Here is a 23,917-nt window from a genome sequence, read left to right as displayed (position 1 = left end):
GTGGTAGGGATAGCGATTATCTCCTTTTACAGTTCGCCAAATTGTTTGTGGTGACACTCCCAATACAGCCGACGCATTCCGAACGCTGGTCTCAGGATGATTGTCAAAATGTTGTAAAATACGATTCCCTGCCTGCAAATCTCTTCGTAACGCTGCTTGAAATCGGTTGTTTTCTTGTCGAATTGAAAATGATCCAGTCTCTCGCAATCTATTAAATGTCAACATAAACACTCTTCGGTTTGGCACTCTTCTGTTTGGAAATCGTCGTGCATATTCTCGCACCGCCTTTAAAGCATTACCGTTGCAGAAACCGTATACAAAAACCATATCAGCATATTCACTATTAGAATACGTACGCGGCATATTGCAAAAGACAAAATTCATCTACTGTTAAAGGCTTTCAAAGAGCGACTGACAAATTCATAACAGAAAGTGGAAAATGTAATCAAATATGTCGGTGCTAGATATGGCAAGAAATGTAAACATTTTTTTTCGATTTCTCTGAAACGGAGCAAAAACGAGCATATGTCTATAGGACTTTTTTTCTTAGTTTTTTACTCCTCTACACGCTCCCGAAGTTTTGCCATTTAATTTGGAAACACCCTGTATATTAGTTTACGAAGATTAAAATAATTTTTCGAAGATTACTCGTATTTTATATCGCAAAGATATAAAAAAATGTAAAATTTGGAAACTGTTACTTTTTATTGCTATTTTATACATTATATTTATATGTAAAGCAACTTTTTGATTATCTAATCTCGAGAACATGCAGTTAAAAAATGAATCACGGTCTTTCAAATATCGAGTATATGTTTTCCAAAGATTAGCAATTCATCTGTTATTCATATCGTCTCTCTAAAATTGTAAAATTATATGAATAAGAGATTATATATATATTTGAATCGTACGACATAAAATCGAAACATGTACAGAATTTTTGTTCATATCATCTTAGAAAGATGTTATAAATAGAAAAGCTGAATAGGAATAAAAATTTTGTGCAACGATTCAATTTTCTTCGTCGTATGATTTGAATAATTTTTTATAATACCATATGACTAACATTAATAACACTATAAATAGACACTCATAGGCGTAACAGAGAGGTCATACATTTGTTCTATATGCCGCTGTTTAATGCTATAATTTCAGCGGGAGACATTTGCTCTTTTCCAAGATAGCTCAAGTGAAAAAGTACATAATAGGAGAGTGGACGCGGCAAGATACCTCTTTCGTTGCGCACCGTTTGAGAAAACGGTCATTAGCATTGAATCGTGCAATAAATTACGGCCATGATACGGCAATCTCGAGCCCTAAAGTAATCTCCCTCCTTCACCGTAGCGTAAATCACTCCCTCGCTAATGCGATGTCGTAATAATGTACGGATGTGAGTATGCGAATATTTACGAGAACATTTCATTAACCAACTATCCCTGTTTGACCAAAATATCGAATCTTAAGAGGATCTTGTAAGAATCATACTGCAGATGTTGGTAATGCGCACGACATCGTCTTCTCTCTTTTTCTAGTCTCTCTCTCTCTCTCTCTCTCTCTCTCTCTCTTTTACACTTCGCCCTTCATGGAAGGATTTCGTACCTTTTTTTCCAAGCCGGCCAATTAGGTCGCCAAGCGACGGCGCATTGCACGGCGATAGGATGATCGAGCGGCCCGATAGTATCAGCGCTCGCGTGCCAGGATCATGGTCGGGACACTCGATAGCTTGATAAGTAATGCACCTTGATAGGATGACAGAGGATGCACGCTCTAGAAGAGAGAGATGGGAGAAAGAAAGAGAAGGCAAGAGATGAGATCAAGTAGAAGCGCGTTTCCAGTGGTTCCTCTGGAAGTACGAACGATGTTATCGGGACGAGACATCGAGACCGGCAATGAGTGTTCCTCTACGAAACGAATGGAACGTGGCTCATCCGCGAGGCAAAAGAAACCATGTGTCCAGCAGCGTATGCGCCGCGGTAAATGGTCGATAAATCGCCGCTCGATCTGCCTATAATTCCGTGACATGCGAGATAACGGTGAGCGCCATAAGGTACAGACACCGCTGCTCGTTAATTTCGAAACATGCGATAACAATATTGTACTGATTCGCGTTTACCGAACCGCGACAACCGAAAAGCTGCTCGTATCGAAATGAGTTAAGACTAAACCTAATTAGGCAAATTTATTTCCATCTCTTTTTATATCTCTGCAGTAACTGTTAAGATTAAATATCACAAAATTAATGAAATCAAATTGTCCGTATTGGTGTTCCAATTAAATAAATTTTTCATAAGGCACTAATGAAGTAGAATAACATGGCATAAAGATAAACTCTTCTTATTACGATTATTACTCCGATCTTCATTAGCGTTATAAAAAATGACATCTAAACTAATTTGAAATTAATTTAACCTTCTTAGTTACTCCTCGTCATAAAAAATTGATGTTTATCCTTTCATTTATCTGATCTAACAGTTTCGCTAATTGTGTCCGATTGCTCTAACGAATTACACACCTGTTTTTGCCAGCATGTGGATCCTAATTAAGCGTAGGTCAAAGGTCGCGAACGAGGGTGACCAAACGAGCCACCACAGATTCATCGCAGTCCATGTGACCGGCGTCGCTACCGATTATTGAGAGAGAACCCAGCTGGCTGCGCTTTGTGCCAGGACGTCGTTTGATCTTCGACCACGTGGCACGGTGGGGTGACTACGAGCGCGGTGTACGAGCCGGGGTCGTTGCGGCTAATTGCCAGCTCAGCGACCACGTCAATGAAATCTGCACTTCCACATCGCGTCGACGAGAAATCGAAGGCAACCCGGGAACAAGGGGAAAAGTACACAGGGAGCTCTGCTCCCTCGTTACAACTCCCATAATCGCAGCATCAACCGAGATCTTCGTACGGCAGGTTATATTATATTGGATGCACTGCTAATTGGCTTTAGAAACGTATCAGCGAGGAGACATGAGATAGCCATAAATATTTCAATTCAAGGGAATTTATCTATATCTGTTTCGCTTTTTATGCTTCTATGAAACTGCGTGCATATGTAGGTAATAGATAGATTTTAAAAGTATGAATGAAGCTCTACATTGGTTATTTAACGATTGAAAGCCATTTTGCTTGGAGCAACAAGCGCATCATATTGTTTAAAAAAATGAAGATCGTCGTGCAGTCAATATAATTGTTAGTTCTATCTGATATCGACATTCACATTCCTTGTCACACAAAAGGCAATAATATGATGAATTTTAAATATCTTATAATTAATACGAAGAGGTGATATCATCTTGTTAGCAAACATCATGGTCGATAAAATATAATAATATCAATGACACCCTTTGCATTTCTCGTATAAGTCAGAATCCGAGGAAAGATCTAAAGAAGAGAGGGGATGAGAGTAGGCGGACGGTTGTTTGTGTAAGGGAGGAAGATAAGCCTCAATTATGCCGATTGACTCCTCCAAGTGATGCTAGGGAGGGGAATTTCGCTCCTCCTACTTGTCCTGTCACGTGATCTCAGACAACCTTCCTTCCTTCCTGCCTGCTTTCCTTCCTTTCGGCCTAGAGGGTAAGATCCTTCAAGAGTAGGGAAATGCACCGAGACATCTCGAGACATGAAGATGATCTGTCTGCCCACACGATAATGAAGCGAGATGTGCCCTTCAAGACGTTTAAATGCACGAGAAATTGCATTCGTTTCAATTAGTCGTAAAGATGTGGAGAGAATATTTCAATGCATATTATCTTTTATTTATCAATCGAACAAAATTCAATAGCCTAACCAATTGGTTATATATTAAATAATTCAAAATTTAATGTAATTGTGATAGGAAATAATCATAGTTTATTTTTACTCAAGCAACTCGAGTAAAAGTAAATTTTTTATTTATTATCTTTCTATTTTTTATTTATTATCTTTCTATTTTTCTTTTTGCAAATTAATTGATTTGGAAGTATAAAACGTTCTTCCAATTGCTGATGTAAAATAATATAAAATAAATAATGATAAAAAAATCACAAATAATAAAATGGAAAATAAAATAGTGTAAATAATCCAGGATCATATATCTATAATAATCGCGATATAAAAATATATACAAGATCAAATAGAGAAAATGAATATTTCACGCTATCATAATCATCTCAACCAAAAATTTAAGTTATGAATGACAGCGTACCTGTTGGTTCAAGGGGAAGCATTTTCAGATTATCTGTCAAGAAAATAAGACGAAGACACACCGAAAGTGAGAGAAAAACAGATCCAAAGTGGGGAAAAAAAGGGAAAAGAGAAATTCAGGAACGGTCCACAAATTTTTGCATCTTCCTTCTTCTCGCGCGCGCGCGCGCTATGTTATTTTTCTCTTTCTATCACAGTTCCTCGTTGTCACGTCATCCTTGTCTAGGTGGTTTTGTTCGTCCCTCTTCGTCTCTCACACCGAATCTCGGGGTGGTGGCCGATAGTGGTGGTGGTCGTGTCCGGATGGTGGTGGCTATGGTGGGGGGGTAGTTGGTTCCTTCGTGCCTATACTGCTCCCTATCTCTCCTTTCTCTCCCTATAGGAGGGCGAGGAGGGTCCCCATAGCCGCGCACTGCGCACCGAGTTCATCATAGACAGAGCGATCTCTCTGACAGCTCCTCGTCGGTCTTGAACAGAGGCGGAATCATCCAGATTCTGTTTATCTCTCCGGCTCTACAGTAGCGTGGTGTCGGTGTCAGCGAACGTAGAAGAAGAGAGTACGGGGATAACAACAGTGCGTGATCTTCTCGCGTTCCTTGATCGGGCAGTTTGTCTCGAGCACCACAATCGATTCAATTCCATTGTGCTCCCAGACGTTCAAAATTTCTTACTATTTGACTCTATCTCATCTGTAGCTTTTCGACAAACAATCTACTCTCTTTGACCTTACCCTTCTGTCGACATGAATCTTTTCACCCCGCAAAAGCGATCCGATCAAACGCATTAACACCTCTACTCCTAGAATTCTTCACGAAACGAATTCTCTTCTTTTCCTCCCCTTCCTATCCGACCTTCCACGTTTTCGTCTTCCGCAATCCTCAAAGCCTCGCCTGGCTCTGTCGTCACCGTCGCACCAAGCGTGACGATTGCGGGAAGTTTGCTATTTGACTGTTTGCACGAGCGAAGCAAGAGATAGGCGCGGTTACAAGGGAGAGAGGCAGAGGAAGCTACGGTGGAAGAAGAGGCGGTGGTTGAGGAGAAAGAAGAAGAGGACCTGTAGCCGAGAGACGGGGAAGGGGGAGATCGTGATGGTCCGTGTGTGGGAGGAGTAGGAGAATCCGGAGGGCGACTTTTCTTTTATTTGAGCTTGACACTTCGCCGCGAGCGCACATACACCGGAAGTATCGAGTAAGTCATCAAGCCCTTCTCTCTTCTTTTGCCCAACACATCGAAAGATCGACCAATTTGCCTGAATCTCGTTACCAACGAAAGAAAGGGAAGAAGAGAAAAGATTAACATATCCAGAGGGTGAAAGAACGACAGAATGTTATCGGATCTTCGGATAGATTTTACCGAGAAGGGTACCGTGATCTACGAATTCGACGTGCAAATTGGATAAAGGAATTATTCAAAGGCAAACTATGTTGGAGTACTCATTCAGCACCGAAGAAAATGCCAAAGACATAAAGAATAAAGCCGGTGCAACAAAGACTATAGTGATAGTGACCTCACCATATACCTCGACAGTATTTGTCCTCCAAAGATAAGTGTATTTAACAAGATTCAGCAAAGCCGCTTCGAAAATTTTCACATCACTCTCGATAAATATAACGAAGACCTTTCTAATGGAAACTTACACGTAAGTGGTTCATCAAAGGATAGCGAAAGTGAATACACATCGAGAACGAGTCTCATCATCCAACTAGCAAGCGAGCCGACGCAATAAGTTGCGACGAGAGCCAGAATCGAGACGCGTATACGCTCAATGAATCGCTCGATCGCCGCGGAATATTGTCTCGGGGTAGTTTTCGAAACGCACCCTCGAAGCAGCAAAACTGGGAGCTCTCGAATCGTACGGAACGTCAAAGGAGAAGCGCCGGTGCCCGGGGCGAGGAGGAGTTCTCGACGCGTGCCAGGCTGGTGATCACAGGCACCGCGGCGAGAAGAGTAGGAGAGGGACCTGAGAATACAGGAAGAGAAAGAGAAAGGCGAGCGCGGAGAGAGTGAGAGAGAAAGAGCAAGAAAAACGAAGAGAAAAAGGGAGATAAAGAACGAGAGCAGCTTCAACGTCATCTCGAACGAAGGGTCCTTCCGTTCGGGTGCTAGGGGTGTGCAACCCTGGACGAAGGGTCGCACTCAACTCTTTTAAAGTGGGCAAACCGCGCAAAGAAGAGAAGACGTCCTCGGGGCGATGACAGGATGCCTCCATCTCGTACAGGACGTGCATACGAAGGACCGCCATCCAGGATCGCTACCAGGATCGGTCCCACCGTCGCTCTGCTGCTAATTCTTTTCGAGCATCGCCGGTGAGTATCTCTATGATCTAATGATTGAGGATTAAAGGTTCTTAATTTTTTCTAATGTCTTTAAAATGCCATTTATAGAAACATCAATACCAGCGATAAAAATCATAGTACATATAAGTATCTATACATTTCAATTTCATACCGTTACTACCTTTAAAGAGAGACAAAAATTTACATACTTGTTTTAATTCTTTTATTTATTATTTCGTCCTATGTAAGTTATGTTATTTAAGTTGTCTGTTAATAGTATAAAACAGAACTTCATACTTTAATCATGCTCGTATGCTTATAATTATTACAACGTATAATTATAATTACCAGAGTAAAATATCATAGGTTTACTAAATTGTTTATAAAAATCATTAATATTTTATCATGTCATTGATACCCACGGAAATAGATAAAATAGTTTTTAGTAGATGTCTTTTAATTTCATTTAAAAATAAAAAATATATTGTCGTAATATACACATATTTCGTATTTAAAATTTGATTTCGTATATAATATTTTTTTGTGATTAAATACAAGATGTTTTTTGTACATATCACGTTTGCAAATTATCGAAATATGTGCCATTCTTAAACTATACAAATTTATTAACGTGTTCGTTATATATTCGTTGTTCACTGTAACATCGCCAATCTATTTTCGCTCAAGCATCTTATCCGCCCTTCGTGATTGACTAGTAATTCACGCGCGCGCGTCTCTACGATCCTTGAAGTATATCCTTCTCTCATTCTCTTCATCTTCTTTCTCCCCCTTCACTTCGCACTTCAGCGTCGCCGTGTGAAAACACTCTTCCGGAGTGCCTGTTCTGCCTCGTACTTTGGTCCACACGATACTCTGATGCGCCGCGATGCACCATAATGCAGACGTCAAAACGTCACTCTCACCCGCTTTGTCCGTCCGTTGTGACGGAGCGCTACAAATCGCGAACTCGCTCACGAAATGCGTTGTCCACTCCGCGATGGAAAATACACGACAATGTCCACAGGACAACCGAGGAGAAGCTGCAACGAGCAACGGGCTCGCCGTGTCTAATCTCCGCCAAGAAAAATTTACGAGCGCGGTAGCACAGCCAGCTTCTTCGCCCTCTTTTTTCCACAGTGCATCTTCCTGATGCACCTCTTCTCTTGACTCTCTCTGTCTCTGCGGAAAGAATCCGTCAATAGGGTGCGCTTCTTCGACCCGGCGGTCGTATCGACGGTTCCATAGAGCCGCACAATGACGAAGTGCAAATAGACCGTTCCAACCAAGCTCCGCATCACGAAGAATGAATCCCGCTGCGATCTTTATTATAGCTCTCCGTAATACTAATCGCGCCTTGTGCACCAGGATCGTCCTGAACGAATATTTTTTTTTTCGCGAAAAGCGTACCGGTCAAACGACGACAATTCTCAGGCAACTTGCAGATTGAAAAATAGATTGCTTTGATACAGCTTCGACAGAGATGTACAAATGTTCAAATGTACATAAAAAATAATTTATTAAAAAGTTTTGTAACTATTCCAAGAATAGTAGATAATCTCGAGTCAAATGGAAAAATCAAAATGATACACATAAGTGTAGACAAAATTATTAGCTAAAAAATGTTGGCTCATTTAGAATGGACTCGTTGATGTATATTTTACATTAATAACATTACCATAATAATATTCTCTCTCATTAACTTATACACTCAAGATTCTCATTATAAAGTCGTTACGTTGATAAACAACAAAATCGCCGCTTAGTAAAACTTTCAATCACAGACGCTATAATCATAAAATCCGGTATCACGCATATAAACGTGCCAAGTAATTAATTTTATAATCGTGGAGTTCCGTGATACGTTCCTCGTTTGTTAACGTTCAGGGTGATATCGTACTAGATAATCGCCAATGATTCCCTGCAGGTTCTCAAAATATATACACACGTACGATTCTTCGTCAATGGTGACGGCTTCAATAGCCTCTTCTCTGAGACCCACGCAGCTTCTTGTAAATAATTATACCTAGCATCCGGGAACAGAACGTGCGTTCACGTGTGTGAGATCCACGTACATATGTTCACATATATACGCACTTATGCGAGTCGGACTTGCAGGACGGCATTGAATTACGGTTCTGATGATATAATAGTCAATAAACTGGTTCGCGCGCGTCATTAACGTCTCAACACGCATGCACGCGGCTTTCCCTGATTACGTCGCAATGCGTATATTTTTGCACAATGTGAATTTATATCGCAAATAAATCATAACAAAAAATGTATGATGAAAGAATTTAATATGCTATACTTCAAGTCTTACTAATAAAATTTATTATGTATATATGCGTGTATATATACATTAAAGATCCAGCAAACTTTAAAATATTTTCCAGTTTTGTTGAGATAAAAATATAGTATGACTCTACTATATTAGATTTATCATAATCTCTACTATGTTAGATTTTTCATGGCATATATCAATAAACACAATTCATTAATTAACTAGTTAATTAGACAATTAGTATAAAGCAATACTTAAATTAATGATAATATGACTCTATAAGAATAAAATCACAATGGTAAAATAGAAGAGCCAATTTTGTTAAAAACGTTTAACATTTGAATGTGAAAATGATCATTATAAACATAAAATTATAAACAATACAAAAGTTTCGACATCGATCGGGTCATTATCAATATTCGCGAATAGATGTTTTTATCTCAATACTGCTAAAAGGTTAAATTCTCTAAATTCTATCACATCACATTAGACCAATTTTTATCGTCAATGTACACTTCTTTTTAGAATATCGACAAAACGATGATGTATGACGTAATACCATTTTACACAACAACCATCAGGACTCATAACTTTTTTAATAATTAATACCATCACAAATGTATCATATTGACAGTACTGAACAATTAAACTCATGTATAGAAGACAGTAAATAATTTTTACACTGTTAATTTTAGAACTGACTGAATTATGTATTTTTATGATTTTATATTTTATTGCGTTTGATCAGATTATTAATTTATATAACATCTATTCGCGAATATTGATAATGTTCCAATCAGTGTCGAAACGTTTGTTTTCTTTATAATTTTATGTTTATAATGATCATTTTCACATTCAAATATTGAAAGTTTTTAACAAAATTGGCTCGTAGTCCTTCTATCTTACCATTGTGATTTTATAAAATAATATATGTGAATATATTAGTAGTGTATTAATAACTTCAAAATTGAAATTTTATTTTACATCTGTTATGACTAAATATTAGTTTTTAGTGAAGTATACAATTAAAAAATTAAAGAAATCATTCTAAGAAAATTTAGATATGTGACAGCTTAAATGATAATTCGCGGTTAAACCACTCGCGGCTTCAAATGATATCATTTTCAAGGAATTCATATTATATCGAAGAGGAGATAGCGGAATCCTGAATGTTTATTAACTAATGGAGATTTAACACGAGTGCCCTATGAAATCGCTAGTAATTGACGAACTAGATGAGAATCCAGTTTTATCGCTAAGTTACAGGTCGCCATAACTTTACGCCGCTAGATACCATCTGCAGAACGTAATTCGCGGCCTATCGCATTCCCGACAATGTACTCGCCGCGAAATCGATTTACTCTCATAAGATCGAGAGAAGAGCGAGGCACCACGATATCTACCGCAGGTATTCTCGCGGGTCGGATCATGAAAAAAGGCGAGTTCTCTCTTCCCACTGAGTATATCCCATTAGACGCGAAATTCCGTGCCGTGTTCCTCTCTCATCTCCGCGAGCAGGACGAAAAGGGAAGGAGGGATTAAATAAAACACGTGCATGTCGCCATCTTGGATTCTTCTGCGACCCCTTAGATTATTGCAAAAATGCGGGACACGCGCTCGCGTATCTCGTCTCCGATTTGCCCAGCGAATTCCCAGAGCACCCGAGATCGAGCACCTGAAGAGCGAAGTGAAACTATAACGGTCACTGGTAAAAGTGCATCGCTGATTGTTTGTGCAATAAATCGACTTTACTGCGTTTTAATTATTACGTCAGCCTTTAAATGCAATTTTAAACACACGCAACTCTTAATTGAAAGTTCGGTATTTCATAAAATAAATGTTCTCTAATTTATTTAACGTCTCATTCCTTAATCGGTACTGTGACGAAATAATCGCACACTTGGTCCATAAGAATTAACACAACGTACTGTGCGTGCATAAATAAACGATTATATTTTAATACTTCACGATTTATAATTTTATAAAAAAATTATCTTTTTAAGTGATTTTATTTTTTTAATTACAATAGAATTTTATGGTAGTTTTATTGGAGTTTGAAAAATATTATTTAAAGTTCATTTTGTACCTATAAACGTAATGAGAAGAAGTTATTGCAAAAAACTCCATATATAACCAGCATCCATCATTCATTTTTTAATTCGAAAAGATTGTTCTCGGTAGAGAACAAAATCTACTGAGTATCCATAATCTAATGCGTAGCAATTATGAATCTGATAATAATTATACTGATTAATAAACAAAGATTTGCGGTTTTCAACAAAACGATTGCTTTAAAAGGTTCGGTAGAATAATTGCCTTACGTATCCAACTCGTTTCTTATTCGCGAAGTGAGACGCATGCACGAGCGGGGAAGCCAAGACGAGGTAGCGAAAGGAATCTCTTGATACAATCCAACTTCCTCTGCAGGTACGCGGTGTCTTCCGTAATTTGTTGGGAGAGTTAAGATCATTAATCTGCTTTCGGTAGATCATCAATAGCGCGAAAGATAGCAGCGGTGCAACGGTGTACCGGTAATGGGAGCTCTCAATAACCTCCGCGACCCTAAAATCCCCCTCCCCCTCTTACATCGTTCTTTCCCACACTACGAAGTATCGCGCCAGGACCTTTTTACCTTTTCTTCTTATTAATACCCATTCTCCCCGTGTCCTCTCCTTCCTCTATCCTCCTTGAATTCGCTGTCGCCGACTTCTTCGTCTTGCTCCTCTTTCTTCGTTCACGCGGGTGCTATACACAGCTTTTACTTTAGAAGAAGCTCGTCCGCTAATTTGTACCCGCAGATAACCAAACGACCCACGAAGAGTCTTGCACCCGCCCATGACATCCTGCAGAACCCTATTCCACCGAGAACCCCTCCAAAGAAAAAATAAACCATTTCGAAACGCTACGACCAGATTAATGATCGTGAGGAAGGCTATGGTGATCTTTTCGCGCTGCTGGCCAATCTTGCGAGTTCCAATCGTCAATAGAGACTTTGATCATATGTTCATGTTTTAACGATTTATGTTAATTTTCATGAAACTATTCTGCACGGATAATTATTTAATTATTCTAACTGTATGTCTTTCGAGAACATTTCAAAATTTGCCATATATTTATAATTTTTTCTGTTTATACTTCTGAGAATAGATAACTAAAGAAATGGAATAATTTTATAATAACTTTTGCGCTTTAATATTTACAAAAGTACTTAAAGTACGTATTCTTCACAATCGTTTTTATTAAAAAATAATTTATCGAAGACTTTAAAATATATTGGCGTTTTTAAAACTTAAAAATTGTAAAGGCTCAAAGGCAATCCACACACAAAGAAAGCGCAGCCCAAGAGAGCAGTAGGTTAATCCAGCAGAATTCGATAAAGAAATTCAGTTTATGGCTTACTATTTACTAACTGTAAATACGTTCGGCAGACAATAAAAAATGCTGTGGTAAAAATTCTAACGGTGCATTCTTTTGATAAAGCACGCGGTAACAGGAAACGAAGATTCTGATCTCATAGCGACAAATGAAGCGAAGGAACAACCCTCCTCTCTCTCGACGAACCGACGCCACGCTCTCGAATACACGCGACCCAGACCATATGTATAGAACACGCACGCTCGCTTCTGCCGTTTCTTTTTTTCACCTCGAAATTAATTAACACCCGGTACGCCGTAATACGCGGCCATTAGGCAGCAGCCGTCGCTTAAGATAGCGTTTTAAGAGCTTCTCTTCCAAGAGATGGATGCCGTTATCACGACCGAGCGGGGGATGGGACGGAGGGTAAACCGGAGGAGCCGAACGTATGGGCCTTTCCTTCTGCCATCTCTTCTCCGTGGAGCGCGATGTAAAGTAGAAACAGACGGCAAGATAGAAACGATTTTATCGACTCTTTAAAAACGTTCGCACCTCTTGACCTCGGCCTCGTAAAATTGAAGGAAAACGGACGCTCGCGTGCGGTGCACGCGTGCGCGAAAGTACCCGCGGCGCGACTGTAAAATCTGCTCCAGACTGCCACGATTAGTGCTGCACCTTACAGATTCGAAGATGCAAGCCGGACCAACTCTCGATATTCAGCACTTCCGCACAAGCATTTCCATTAACATTCCGAGTGTGAAATTTAGCAATCGCTGTTTAAAACAAACGTCACAGTTATCCATTTAATCACTAATTAAATAGGTTTGCTAAAAACTATCATCATTAATACAAATACGCTGCAAAAATAAAATGTTAATTTTAACTTAAATACGTATGGTGGATTTTCTGAGACATACAAAAATGTTAAAATCAATATTTTGGTGTTAAATCCACTATACGTCTTTAAGTTAAAATTAACATTTCATTTTTTTTACAGTGTAAGATTGAACGAAAATAAAGATTGTAGAAAATAATATTGTTATTTTTACGATTTGTTACAAGTAGAAATAAAATTCTATGAGTAATTAAAAGGATTAAAGCGAGCTCATGTCAAAAAAGAGTCTAAGTATTCTCTCTCTCTATTCATGCTCTCATCATAAAACATCGATGTTTTCTAGTATCTCAATACCGATGATTATCCATAGTGTAATTGCTTGCACACCGTTATCAGCGAAGAACTCAACGATAATCAGTTTCGCGAGTTTAACCAGGTGGCGAGCTTGACCGGCTGCTTCCCTGCTTCCGCACGTCGTCACTAATTACACTCGACATACGCTAAACTAATATGTACGTTCGCAACTGAAAAGAGAAGTAACGGCAATGAAAAGACTATGATGACGAGTTGTAACTTGGCGGGAAATACTTGTAGCTTATCACGCACTTTCATTCTTGTTAATTTCTACAAAGATATATTTTTTTTTTGTATGTATAAACAGTATATTCTAACTTAATTAAAGAATCGTTAAAATTTCGCAAAAATCTATGACAAATCAAATATATGACATAATTTATGACATACAAAGCAGTTCTTTCCGCAAAATTTTCCAGGAAAGATACGAAGGTGTTAATTGCGTTTTTATACATATTTACATTTCTACTTGGTGATCATCGAGAGAACGACGTTTCAAAAATAAAACAAAATGATAATGTCTCTAATGATAATGGAAAAATTATATAGTCTCGCCATTCAGAACTTACGATTAAAATCGAACTAAAATTGATTGCACGTAATATGATATTAATTTTGTTTTCAAATAGATAACTTTAACATAGGCATATTATCGAATTGCACATTATACTATTTCTGTATTAACCGTAAAAGTGGAAGCAAATGTGTTTATTTCGTCATATATTTTCCAGCTCATTTAATCTTGATTTAAAAAAAAATTTTTGTCTAATTTTGCGTATTTAATTATCGTATAGCCTAGTACCTTAATGATAACCGCTTAAGGCAATCGAAGAAATCGACCATTATCCACGCGCCAATTATCATTTTGCTACCTTTTTCAGCGCAACTTGTCTAATGAGCAACTCAGTGGATGATTGGGTGAGTGGCAGTGCTGTCGTTTGTAACGGCATTCCAGGATTGACGAAGGATCAACGCGAGCTCTGCCATAGAAATCCTGATGTTACCGTAGCCGCGATCAAAGGGCTACAAATGGCCATATCCGAGTGTCAACATCAGTTCATGTGGCACAGGTGGAACTGTTCGTCGCTCACACCTAGTAGCAGAACTCAACAGAGCAGCGTCCTTCTTCAACGAGGTATATACTAAGAATACTTTTCGTATTCATATTATCCCCTGATTAACTTTACGGCACTGGTGACTAATTCTCTTAATCATCACACTGAAAAAAAAATTTGCAGATTTTAAATAAATATTTACTCCAATAGTACTAACGAAATATTTATTTATAGTAAATAAATATTTATTCAAAATAAATTTTAAAATAAATTTTAAAATAAATTATGTTTAAATCAAATAAATATATGTTTACATTTCGTAAATATTTCGTTAGTACTATTCGAGTAAATATTTATTTAAAATCTGCAAATTTTTTTTCTGTGCAGAGCCATTTTTGGCTCCTCAAACGCGAAAAATCGCATATATGGGCACAGGTGGGATCGAACCAGAATCTACAGATCGCGAGTCAACCGCATCGAGCGTCAAGCCACTCCACTAAGAATACTTAACGAGCGAAATTATCTGATCAGATCTGAACTCGTGATTAATAATAACTTTCCCACTAATGACGTATTAATGTTTCCTGGATCATTAAATTTGTCTCGGTTCGCATTATAAATGAACGAAATATAAGACTCTGTTAAGAAATTAAAATAACTACTAGAATCATGTAAAAAATAGTATGCAATCGAAAATTTTTATGATGCGAACATTATAGTTTCCCCAAAATAGTGTAATTTTAAAGATAAATATTCTAGATAATTTTTAGAAGAATATTATAAAAGAAGTTGATCCATTCTTTGTAACAAATAATACTTAAGAACGAATGTAAATTCGCGTTTTGCCTATAAAGAAATTATTACAAAACATCGAGTACATTTGTTATAATAAAAGATTTTGTTATTTTTAAAATATAAAACATAGATATGATTATCTGTTAATAACATAATAGCTATGAAAAATAAAAACTTTACACGCATATATTCGAGAAATACAATAAACATATATTTAAAAAAGAGTCTATTAATAGCTACCAAATGTCGAGTGAAATAATTTGAATCAAATGTTCGGTTAATAATCAAAAATAACTTTCCTAAATATTTAGCAATTATTATCAAACGGTTGATTATATTATTTGTATTTGATAACATTTATTAAATTTTTAGGAAAATGAATTATATTTGATTTTACTAATGGAACATTTAATTGAAATTATTTCACTTATTTGATTGTTATACCAACCTCCTTTTTTCTGGGTACAAATTGCACAGAAGACATTAGACAATTTGAATATTATTATACAATCGAAAAATTCCATGACGGTATTTGGCAAATCTACAAAAGTTCTAGGCGATTTCTCATCGTATAATCGCCGTGTACAAGTTCCTTGAAGGGTACAAAGTGGAATCTTTTACGACGTCGTTGACGGGACGGTGTAGGCGATGCGAGGCGAGACGAGGCGTTTCCTTAAATCAAAGCGCACAGCAGATCCCGTGCAACCTACCCGCGGCAGACCCCGAAAACCTGTCCCAATTCCATAAGAAGACCCTGCCCCCACGGTCGGCCTATTCCGGTGTGACATATAAATTCGTCGTGGCGCGTACGTGCGCCGCAAGAGGAAACATATATCGTGTCGGACGAATGCGCGAGAGCGCGACATCGGGCGCACCTGACCTGAAAGCTTAAGCTCGTCCGCAGACCCGGGGGCCCGTTTCTCCCAACCGGCCCCTCGTTATCTGCCTCCGTGGATCGGTACGCCTTTTCTTGCTCGCGAGACAGGAGAAGGTGTCGATTCCACGACTTTTTCGAGAGTTATGTAAACCGTCCTGTCCGACCGATCGTAGAATTCTAACAAGACGAAGCTTACTCTTTTACAATCCTCCTGTACAATCCTCTTTCTCGTGTATCGCGAAATAGCTCGGTAAACCGTCTTTGTTCCCATGCATTATGTTAATTCTGTTTGATTTGTCATAAAATGTTTAAAAAAAATGAAAAGTTAAAACAAGCAATTATGTTACATAAACTAGTTAAACATTTGATCTTTACGTAAAAGACACAATGTCCTTCATATTGTACAAAGGTGCATCACTCGCAAATATACACGCACAAAAACTTCCTCGTATTCGTCGCACTTTTACACCGAAGGTGTGTAAAAGATTCGCGATTCGCTGATTATCCGTAACATTGGCAACAACCGATCGACCATTATTAGATTTTGGTTCTCGAGTCAGAGGGCAATAGCTTCCGAGAAGCTTGCATCTCAGCAAGCGCAACTAACAACCACTGTCCCTTTTTAAGATATCGGTGGCCAGGTGGAAAGATGGTCTGCGTTCGAGAAATCCACCGTGTCAAATTTGGGCCTCGGGTCTCGAAAAGAGCCGTTCATAGCTCAAGTCACTCAGACACGGTTCTCTTGCCCTCTCGTTGCTCTCAACGCTACCCTGTTTCCTCCCTCCCCCTCTCCCTCTATCCTGGCTTCTCTCGCCTATCGTCACGATTTCGTCGGACTTCAGCAAAACGACTTAATGTATTATGAAAAGTACACGGAACCGATCTTCGACCGTTTCGGCCGCAGCGTAGGGCCCACACAAGAAGACCGGACCGGCTGTCGCGTTCCCCATACTGACACGATGCTTCAAGAAAACTGGATTTATAGATATAAATATGGAAACGTCAAAATGAAGACTCTTTTTTCCATTTTTAAGATCACTAACTCAGGTCACTCTTTTTGAATTCTAACGTTGAGAGATTCCATAAATTGAACTCGTACATGATAAATGTATCATTAAACCAAAGATCAGACATTGCCCATAAATCAACTAATCAATTTTCCTTTTTATGTATTAATTAAAGAACCGTCAAGTATCCGTAGAGAAGTAATAGAGAAATAATACTCTTCTCTTGAATCAAAGAAAATAATGTCATTAATTAAACAAACAACTCTTACATTTGGATTTATTCATCCATACTCTGAAAGCACAAAGGACACTAGCATTCTTACACAAATCTATCGAACGTATTGTTCATTAAGTCACCTAAATAACAATTCAATCGATATTATTTACATAAAAGTTTCAACAATATAGTTTGTAATAATTAATAATCGTGCAGCTGCAGTTCACAAAAATATAAAAATTTTTTTTATTAATTGACTTATCACAATGAAATATTAACGAATAGCAATAACAAAGTAACAGCATCAGCCTTCAATTATTTAACTTCCCTATATATTTTATCAAGCGTACAGTAATAACTGCAAGCTTAAAAAACATCTCCTCTCGCCATCTTATATAATTATTAAAACATATTGCAAGTAGATTACTTATCTCTAGAACATCTAGATAATATTTACATTGACAATAGTTAAAAAATAGAGAAGATACGATGGAAGACTAAAAGAAAAGTTAATTGAACAAACTCGATATCTGTAGAATCTATTTGATATCTGTGTGTGTCTTTGAATTAGTTGCATTCAAAAGATACGCGTGTCTTCGCAAGACCTCCCTCGAACACTATCTATTGAGTTATCTAAATAACGTTTTGGATCTGACACGTGGGAGTAGCGCAAGGTCTGTGCACCATTCGTCACTACGTCGCTGCACTAAGACTGCTACGACGATAAACGAAGGGAACAGAGATCGCTGCGCGTTCCTTGGGATTCTTCCCTATCTTCCACTTCGGGTTCTCTACTGTCCGGTGAGAGGAGAGACGTACAACAACCCACGGAGGATTTATTACGCGCTCCCTCCGTCCCTCTCACTGTCGAGAAACAACGATCTCGCGGCACGGTAGCTATCTGCATTATAAAACAGTTGCTGCCAATACCCGTATATAGCAGAAGCTTCGAACCACCTCTTCCACTGTAAGACCACATAAAAGGCCCCCCTCGTTCCGTCTCATTCCACCGAGAGACGTGCTATTCTCGGCACTAAAACTAGCATTCTGGACATCAAATCGCGATATCGAGTTCGATGGTATTCGCCGAAAACTAGTGGATCCACCCTGGTTCTCAACCCCGACGTTCCTATCAGTCTGGGGAATCTCAAAGAAATACCTTAGTCGGTGACGATCTTCGGATTTCACGAAGAATTCTTTTTAACACTGTTGACGAAGAGCGACATAATCAGCTGCCAGCTATCCGATTGCCTTCTACACTTAGCAACGATACATTGGATCCAATGGATCCATTTCATCGGGTAATCTAGTAACAGTTGACAATGAGTGAAGAAATATTTTGTTGTCATTCATATTCGCGGCTTATATCGTGCCCCAATGCAATAGTAAAAACAAAAAAAAAGAACCAGGGTTCTATTTTATTAACTTAAATACTAAATGCTTTAACTTCTATTATAATATTTTGTTACGTGTTATTCGGAGTTTACACAATTAGAATGAATATTTCATATAATTTCTTCAAGTACTTCATATATCTTCTTTTACTTAATTTCTACAATTAGGTATTTATCCATTCGCAAATTAAAATCTAAAGATGCTGATAAAAAGTTAAATATCTTTGAATTTTTTCAATATTAATTTCTTAATTTTCAAATTTTTCGCTTTTCCAATTTTGTAATTTCACATAAATATTTTAAAATTATCCAAGTTTCGAATACATTAATGCGAAATAAAAAAAGATAATGTAATCAGAGGAAAAGAAAAAATTATTCTATCCTGTATTCCTGTAATTCAAAGATAGTTGTGCGTCGTATCGTTTGTAAGTTGAGCAGCCACCAAAGCAGTTTCGCGAATGCTCGTCTGTCAATCGAGTCTGAAAGATGTCTTGAAGATTCTGGGAGACCTTGAAGAGCTCACAGAAAAACCACATCTGACATCGCATTACTTATCACAGTAAACCAATATAACTAACTCTTTTTTTTAAACACTTCCATTTTATATTCATTCATATCTCTTCGTCCTCTCCAAATACTCCGAGAATACGCGCACATATGTATAAATTTACATCTATTTATAATATAATATATTTTAAAGTATTTAATTAAAAGATCCAAAAGTTATAAAACTACAAAAATTTACTTTGTAATGAAAAATATGTTGTTGTCAAATATTAAAAATTCTGACCAAACAATGAAAGTTAAAAAAGTTAGACATCTTCAGGCTATTATGTTGTTGCTGATAAAGTTAGACGATATCTCGCGGCAGTTCACAATTTCCGCGTAGAATCGGGCGAGAAATCGCGATTTGTTCGCAGACTTCTCGCGAGGACGAGGTTTGGCATCGCATTGCTTCAGGCACCCCGTTCGGCCGCCGCTGCTGATGGCCGCACTTTGTTTTGACGGACGGCTGAATAATCTACCTCTGAACTGCGCCTGATGGCTGTCTGTCTGTCGGCCCATCGTTTCGTTCTGTCCCGAACTCGCTACCGAAGTTCCTTCTACGGAAGCTCGGCTTCCCCGGTGTCCCGCTGTTTCATGATCTCTGCCTTTATCCACGAGAGGAAAGACCGATATCGCAGCCTTGCGTATATTATCCATGTCGTGTTCGACGATGTCATTGACGACGACCAGCAATTTGCTAACGGAGACAACTGAGATACGAGTGTTTCCTCAATGCTTCAATGCATCCTATCTTGAACAATTATTTATAAATACCTAATGATCCCGATTTTATTATATCACAGCATTGGCTCTGTCATACCAAAAGATCAACACAACATGATAAACTAAATCAATCTATTATCCATTTATGATCCTAAAATTTAATCAATAAGACATTCCTAAATCTGCAATCGTTTAATGAGAAAACTATTGAAACCTCGAAATTTTTATCTAGGAAATGTACCAAAAGATGCAAAGAACTAATGTGAAAAAAATGCGATACCTTGTACATTAATTTAAAAGAAAAATCATGGAAGGGATAATTTTTTGATAGTTTTGGCAAAATAAGAATGGAACAAAATACAGTGGCTAACTATCGATCACATTCTGTTACAGGCTATAGAGAGACGGCATTCGCCTACGCGATTTCGGCAGCTGGCGTAGCTCATAACGTGGCTCGTGCCTGCAGTATGGGCCGCCTGCTTTCTTGCAGCTGCGATCCTTTGCACTATATGGATAATCCGCCGACGACTACCAGAGACGTCACATTTAAGTGGGGTGGTTGCTCTCACAACCTCGAATACGGCATGGAATTCTCGAGGCAGTTCCTAGACACGCGGGAGAAAGCCGGCGACATACAGTCTACGGTGAATCTACACAATAATCAAGCCGGTCGTTTGGTAAGCATTACTTTCTCAATTTCGACATCGATAAACTCCGGATATGAGCATATCTACATTAATGATGAAAAAAGAAGAAATATTGTGTCTCATCTTTTCTTTTAATAATCTTAATATATGATTATTAATCTAAATTTAAATTTTTTTTAATCTTACATTTCGATATTGCAACGTGTTAAAATGAATTAGAGAGAAAAATATAACTGAAAATATATATTTCGATTTGAACAATATTATGTAATAAATTAATGTTCTCTTATATAATCTTTAAGTGATATGCATCTTCTAATATTTAGCTTGCGTAATTAAAAAATATTGCTAATTATTATAACTATTCAGTTTCTCGCTTGCTTTAACTTTCTATTCATGTCTTTCGCTCTCATAAAATTGCTTCCGGCGATATTCTGTCTAATATATTACTCGTTTTGTAGATAAGCTACATGCTTGCAAACATTGAATCGATCACATCTATTGACGGAGAAAGCTACATTTTAACATAAGTTGTTACAACGAGATTATCATCTTTTTATAACAGTCTTCGTACATACACATGATATCCCACGATAAATGATGCGCCATCTTAAAGCAGGCGCGCGCAAGAAATGTACCGTTAAATGGTCGGCGGGGAATCCCGAGAGGAAGCGAATTCGCAATCGCGTGCCGCGTCCGTCCGCGAATAATGTAGCGCGCACGCCGTCATGCGTAGGTCCGTGAGAGAGCTTCAAATTATCTTGCGCGCGATTCGCTTCTCTTCGTCCTTTCTTCATTGTTCTGTCTTTCCTCCGGCTTTTACTTTTTAGCGATACACGGTCTCCTTCCTTCCCTCCCATCACTGCGATAAAAGAGCGAAAAAGAGCCAGAAAGAAAGAAGAACGAAGAGGAGCAAACTGAAAGAGAGAGAAAGAGAAAGAAAGAGAAAAAGGAAGAGAGAAAGACCGACTCTTCTCTCCTTCATGGACCTCTCCACGCTCGCTCTCTCGCCTCGACGTTATTAAGACGAAGCCCCAGGCTGGACCACCCAGCCGTAGACTCATTAACTGTTTTGTACGCGACACCTCTTTGTTTAAAAGAAACTGGGCCCTCCTCTCTTCCCTCTCCTCCTCTCTTACCCTCTTGACCACTCTGCGCACCCCACACATCCGAACGACTCGTATCTGTTTGTACAGCGTGTTAGAACCGGCGTTTTTCAGCCAACGTCACAACAGCGGCATCGCGGATATCGCAATTTGAGAGAAGGATTCGATTCCGCCTGCCTTGTCCGCTGGATCGAAGGCCCCGTACGAAAAAGAGATCCCGACCGTGTCAGACGCAAATGAAAAAGTCGATTGACCGTTTTGTACAAAGTCAACCGACGTGAAAGCGACTTTTTAGCACAGCTTCATCATTCAGAACAGTCAATATACAAAATGTTCTCTAAGTTCAGTGTGGTTGACCAAAGTTTTTTTTCATAGATTCTTAAACCAATTTGGAATTGATTTGGATTTTATTTAACAAAGATGTAGAATTTCTGAATAATAAGTGATTGATATAGTGATTGATACAGAAGTTTTCAGAAAAGTCCCTTGAAGAGATATTAAAATGAGACTGAGATATTAAAATAATTATTTTTTTAAACCTAATAATGATAATAAATGATCTTTTCTGAAAAAATGTGAATTAATAAAAATTTGAATTACTAAAAAATTTGAATTACTAAAAAATTTGAATTACTAAAAAATTTGAATTTATACATATCTATAAAAAGGTATTTTACATAATTAACATCCTATGTAATTAATGCCTTCTTATTTACATTTGATGGGAAATAAATACTGATTATCAAATTCTTAATTCTGATCTCATTTTATGTAATGACTAATTATTCACAATTTGACATAATTGCAGGCATTGGCAAACAACATGCAGATACGCTGCAAGTGCCACGGCATGTCCGGGTCATGTGAACTGAAAACCTGTTGGAAAATCGTTCCGGACTTCCGAGTAGTCGGCAAAGTCCTGAAGAATCGTTTCAGAAACGCTGTATTGGTGACGCAGAGCAATCTGGGCAGTGTGATACCGTCGAACAGGATTCGAGGGTCACGACGGAGGCAAAAGCAGAAGCAGAAGAAACGTCGCGGGGGCGGCCGCAAGAGGAAACTTCGGGATCTCCCCAATCAGCTCTACTACTACCAGAGATCACCGAACTTCTGCGAACAGGATCCGAAGATCGACATTCCTGGCACCGCTGGTCGCAGATGTAACAAGACCAGCACCGGCGGAGATGGATGCTCTGATCTATGCTGCGGTAGAGGCTACAACGTGGTACGACAGCGACGAACGGAGCGGTGCAGATGCAAATTTCACTGGTGCTGCTTTGTACAATGTCAGAATTGTACGGTGGAAGAATGGATCACGGTTTGCAAATAAAATGGCATAAAAAAACGAAAAACAAAAGACAGAAGTCTAAGACTGACGGAAATTGGTGCGAATTTTTTTTTCTTCCTTCGCTGACAAGAAAGGTATGCCATCTTCGATTCAATAAGAGAAGAAATTAACTCCGAAGATTTGCCGAAGATGTGCGCAACGAGGTTATTCGTTCGCAAGAATCGATCAAGGGACGCATAAGTAGGATTAATAATATGGTTCTCTATTGGAACCAGGATTACCAGGCATTTCTTTCGAACTATCATGATATTGGAATGGATTTATCTACTAATTTCGAATCTGTGCGAACGTAGTAGAAAGGTAATCTTTGTTAATAAAATTAAATCCTTTTCCACGAGGACCAACAAGTCTTTAAATGCAATTATAATTATGATAATTATATTATACAATTAACTAACACAATTTTTTACTCGTCGACACGTTATTCGTGCTCTTTCAAAATCATGCAGTTTTATGATAGAGTAGCGCGCATTGATTGCGTTTCGAGAAATTATCTTAATTCTTATTTCTCAGTGAGAAAATAAAGTTTTAATGCGAATTTGTATATTATTATAAAGAGTCCAATCTCGAATTTCGTAAACGAGTCTTGATGTGATGGAAAACCACGCAAAACTGACTGACATAAATCGTACTTTACTAAACGTCGATTACGGAAATTATACTTCGATTTACCAATCATTTGCGAACGATTGGATCGAGTAACGGAGAAACGTGAATCAATCGTAGAAGTCCAATCGAATTAGGACAGATCTTGCGCAAACTATTCCGTAATGGCATGAGTAATATAAAATGATCCTAGGCTAAGTAAACTCATAATTTATTTATAACGACGCTTTATTTAATATTTAATTTTATAACTTTTACACCCCCATTAACCTGGACCTCCCACCATCGAAAATCAAATTCGCGATAGGTCAAAAATTTA

At 38.2% G+C, this 23,917-nt stretch overlaps 1 protein-coding gene across 1 annotated transcript; it reads left to right on the top strand.

Moving 5' to 3' along the window:
• Positions 1 to 6,376: 6,376 nt before the first annotated feature.
• On the top strand, positions 6,377 to 23,594 carry Wnt10 (Wnt oncogene analog 10). The gene is made up of 4 exons (XM_018461918.1): positions 6,377 to 6,483; positions 14,159 to 14,412; positions 20,285 to 20,568; positions 22,453 to 23,594. The coding sequence occupies exons 1-4, from the start codon at positions 6,377 to 6,379 to the stop codon at positions 22,972 to 22,974; spliced, it is 1,167 nt and encodes a 388-aa protein (XP_018317420.1). The 3' UTR covers positions 22,975 to 23,594.
• Positions 23,595 to 23,917: the final 323 nt, after the last annotated feature.

Source organism: Mycetomoellerius zeteki, unplaced genomic scaffold, assembly GCF_001594055.1.
Source record: "Mycetomoellerius zeteki isolate Tzet28-1 unplaced genomic scaffold, Tzet1.0 scaffold135, whole genome shotgun sequence".
NCBI lineage: Eukaryota > Metazoa > Arthropoda > Insecta > Hymenoptera > Formicidae > Mycetomoellerius > Mycetomoellerius zeteki.
Note: the sequence above shows the minus strand (reverse complement) of the source record. Positions and strands in the feature narration are given on the sequence as shown.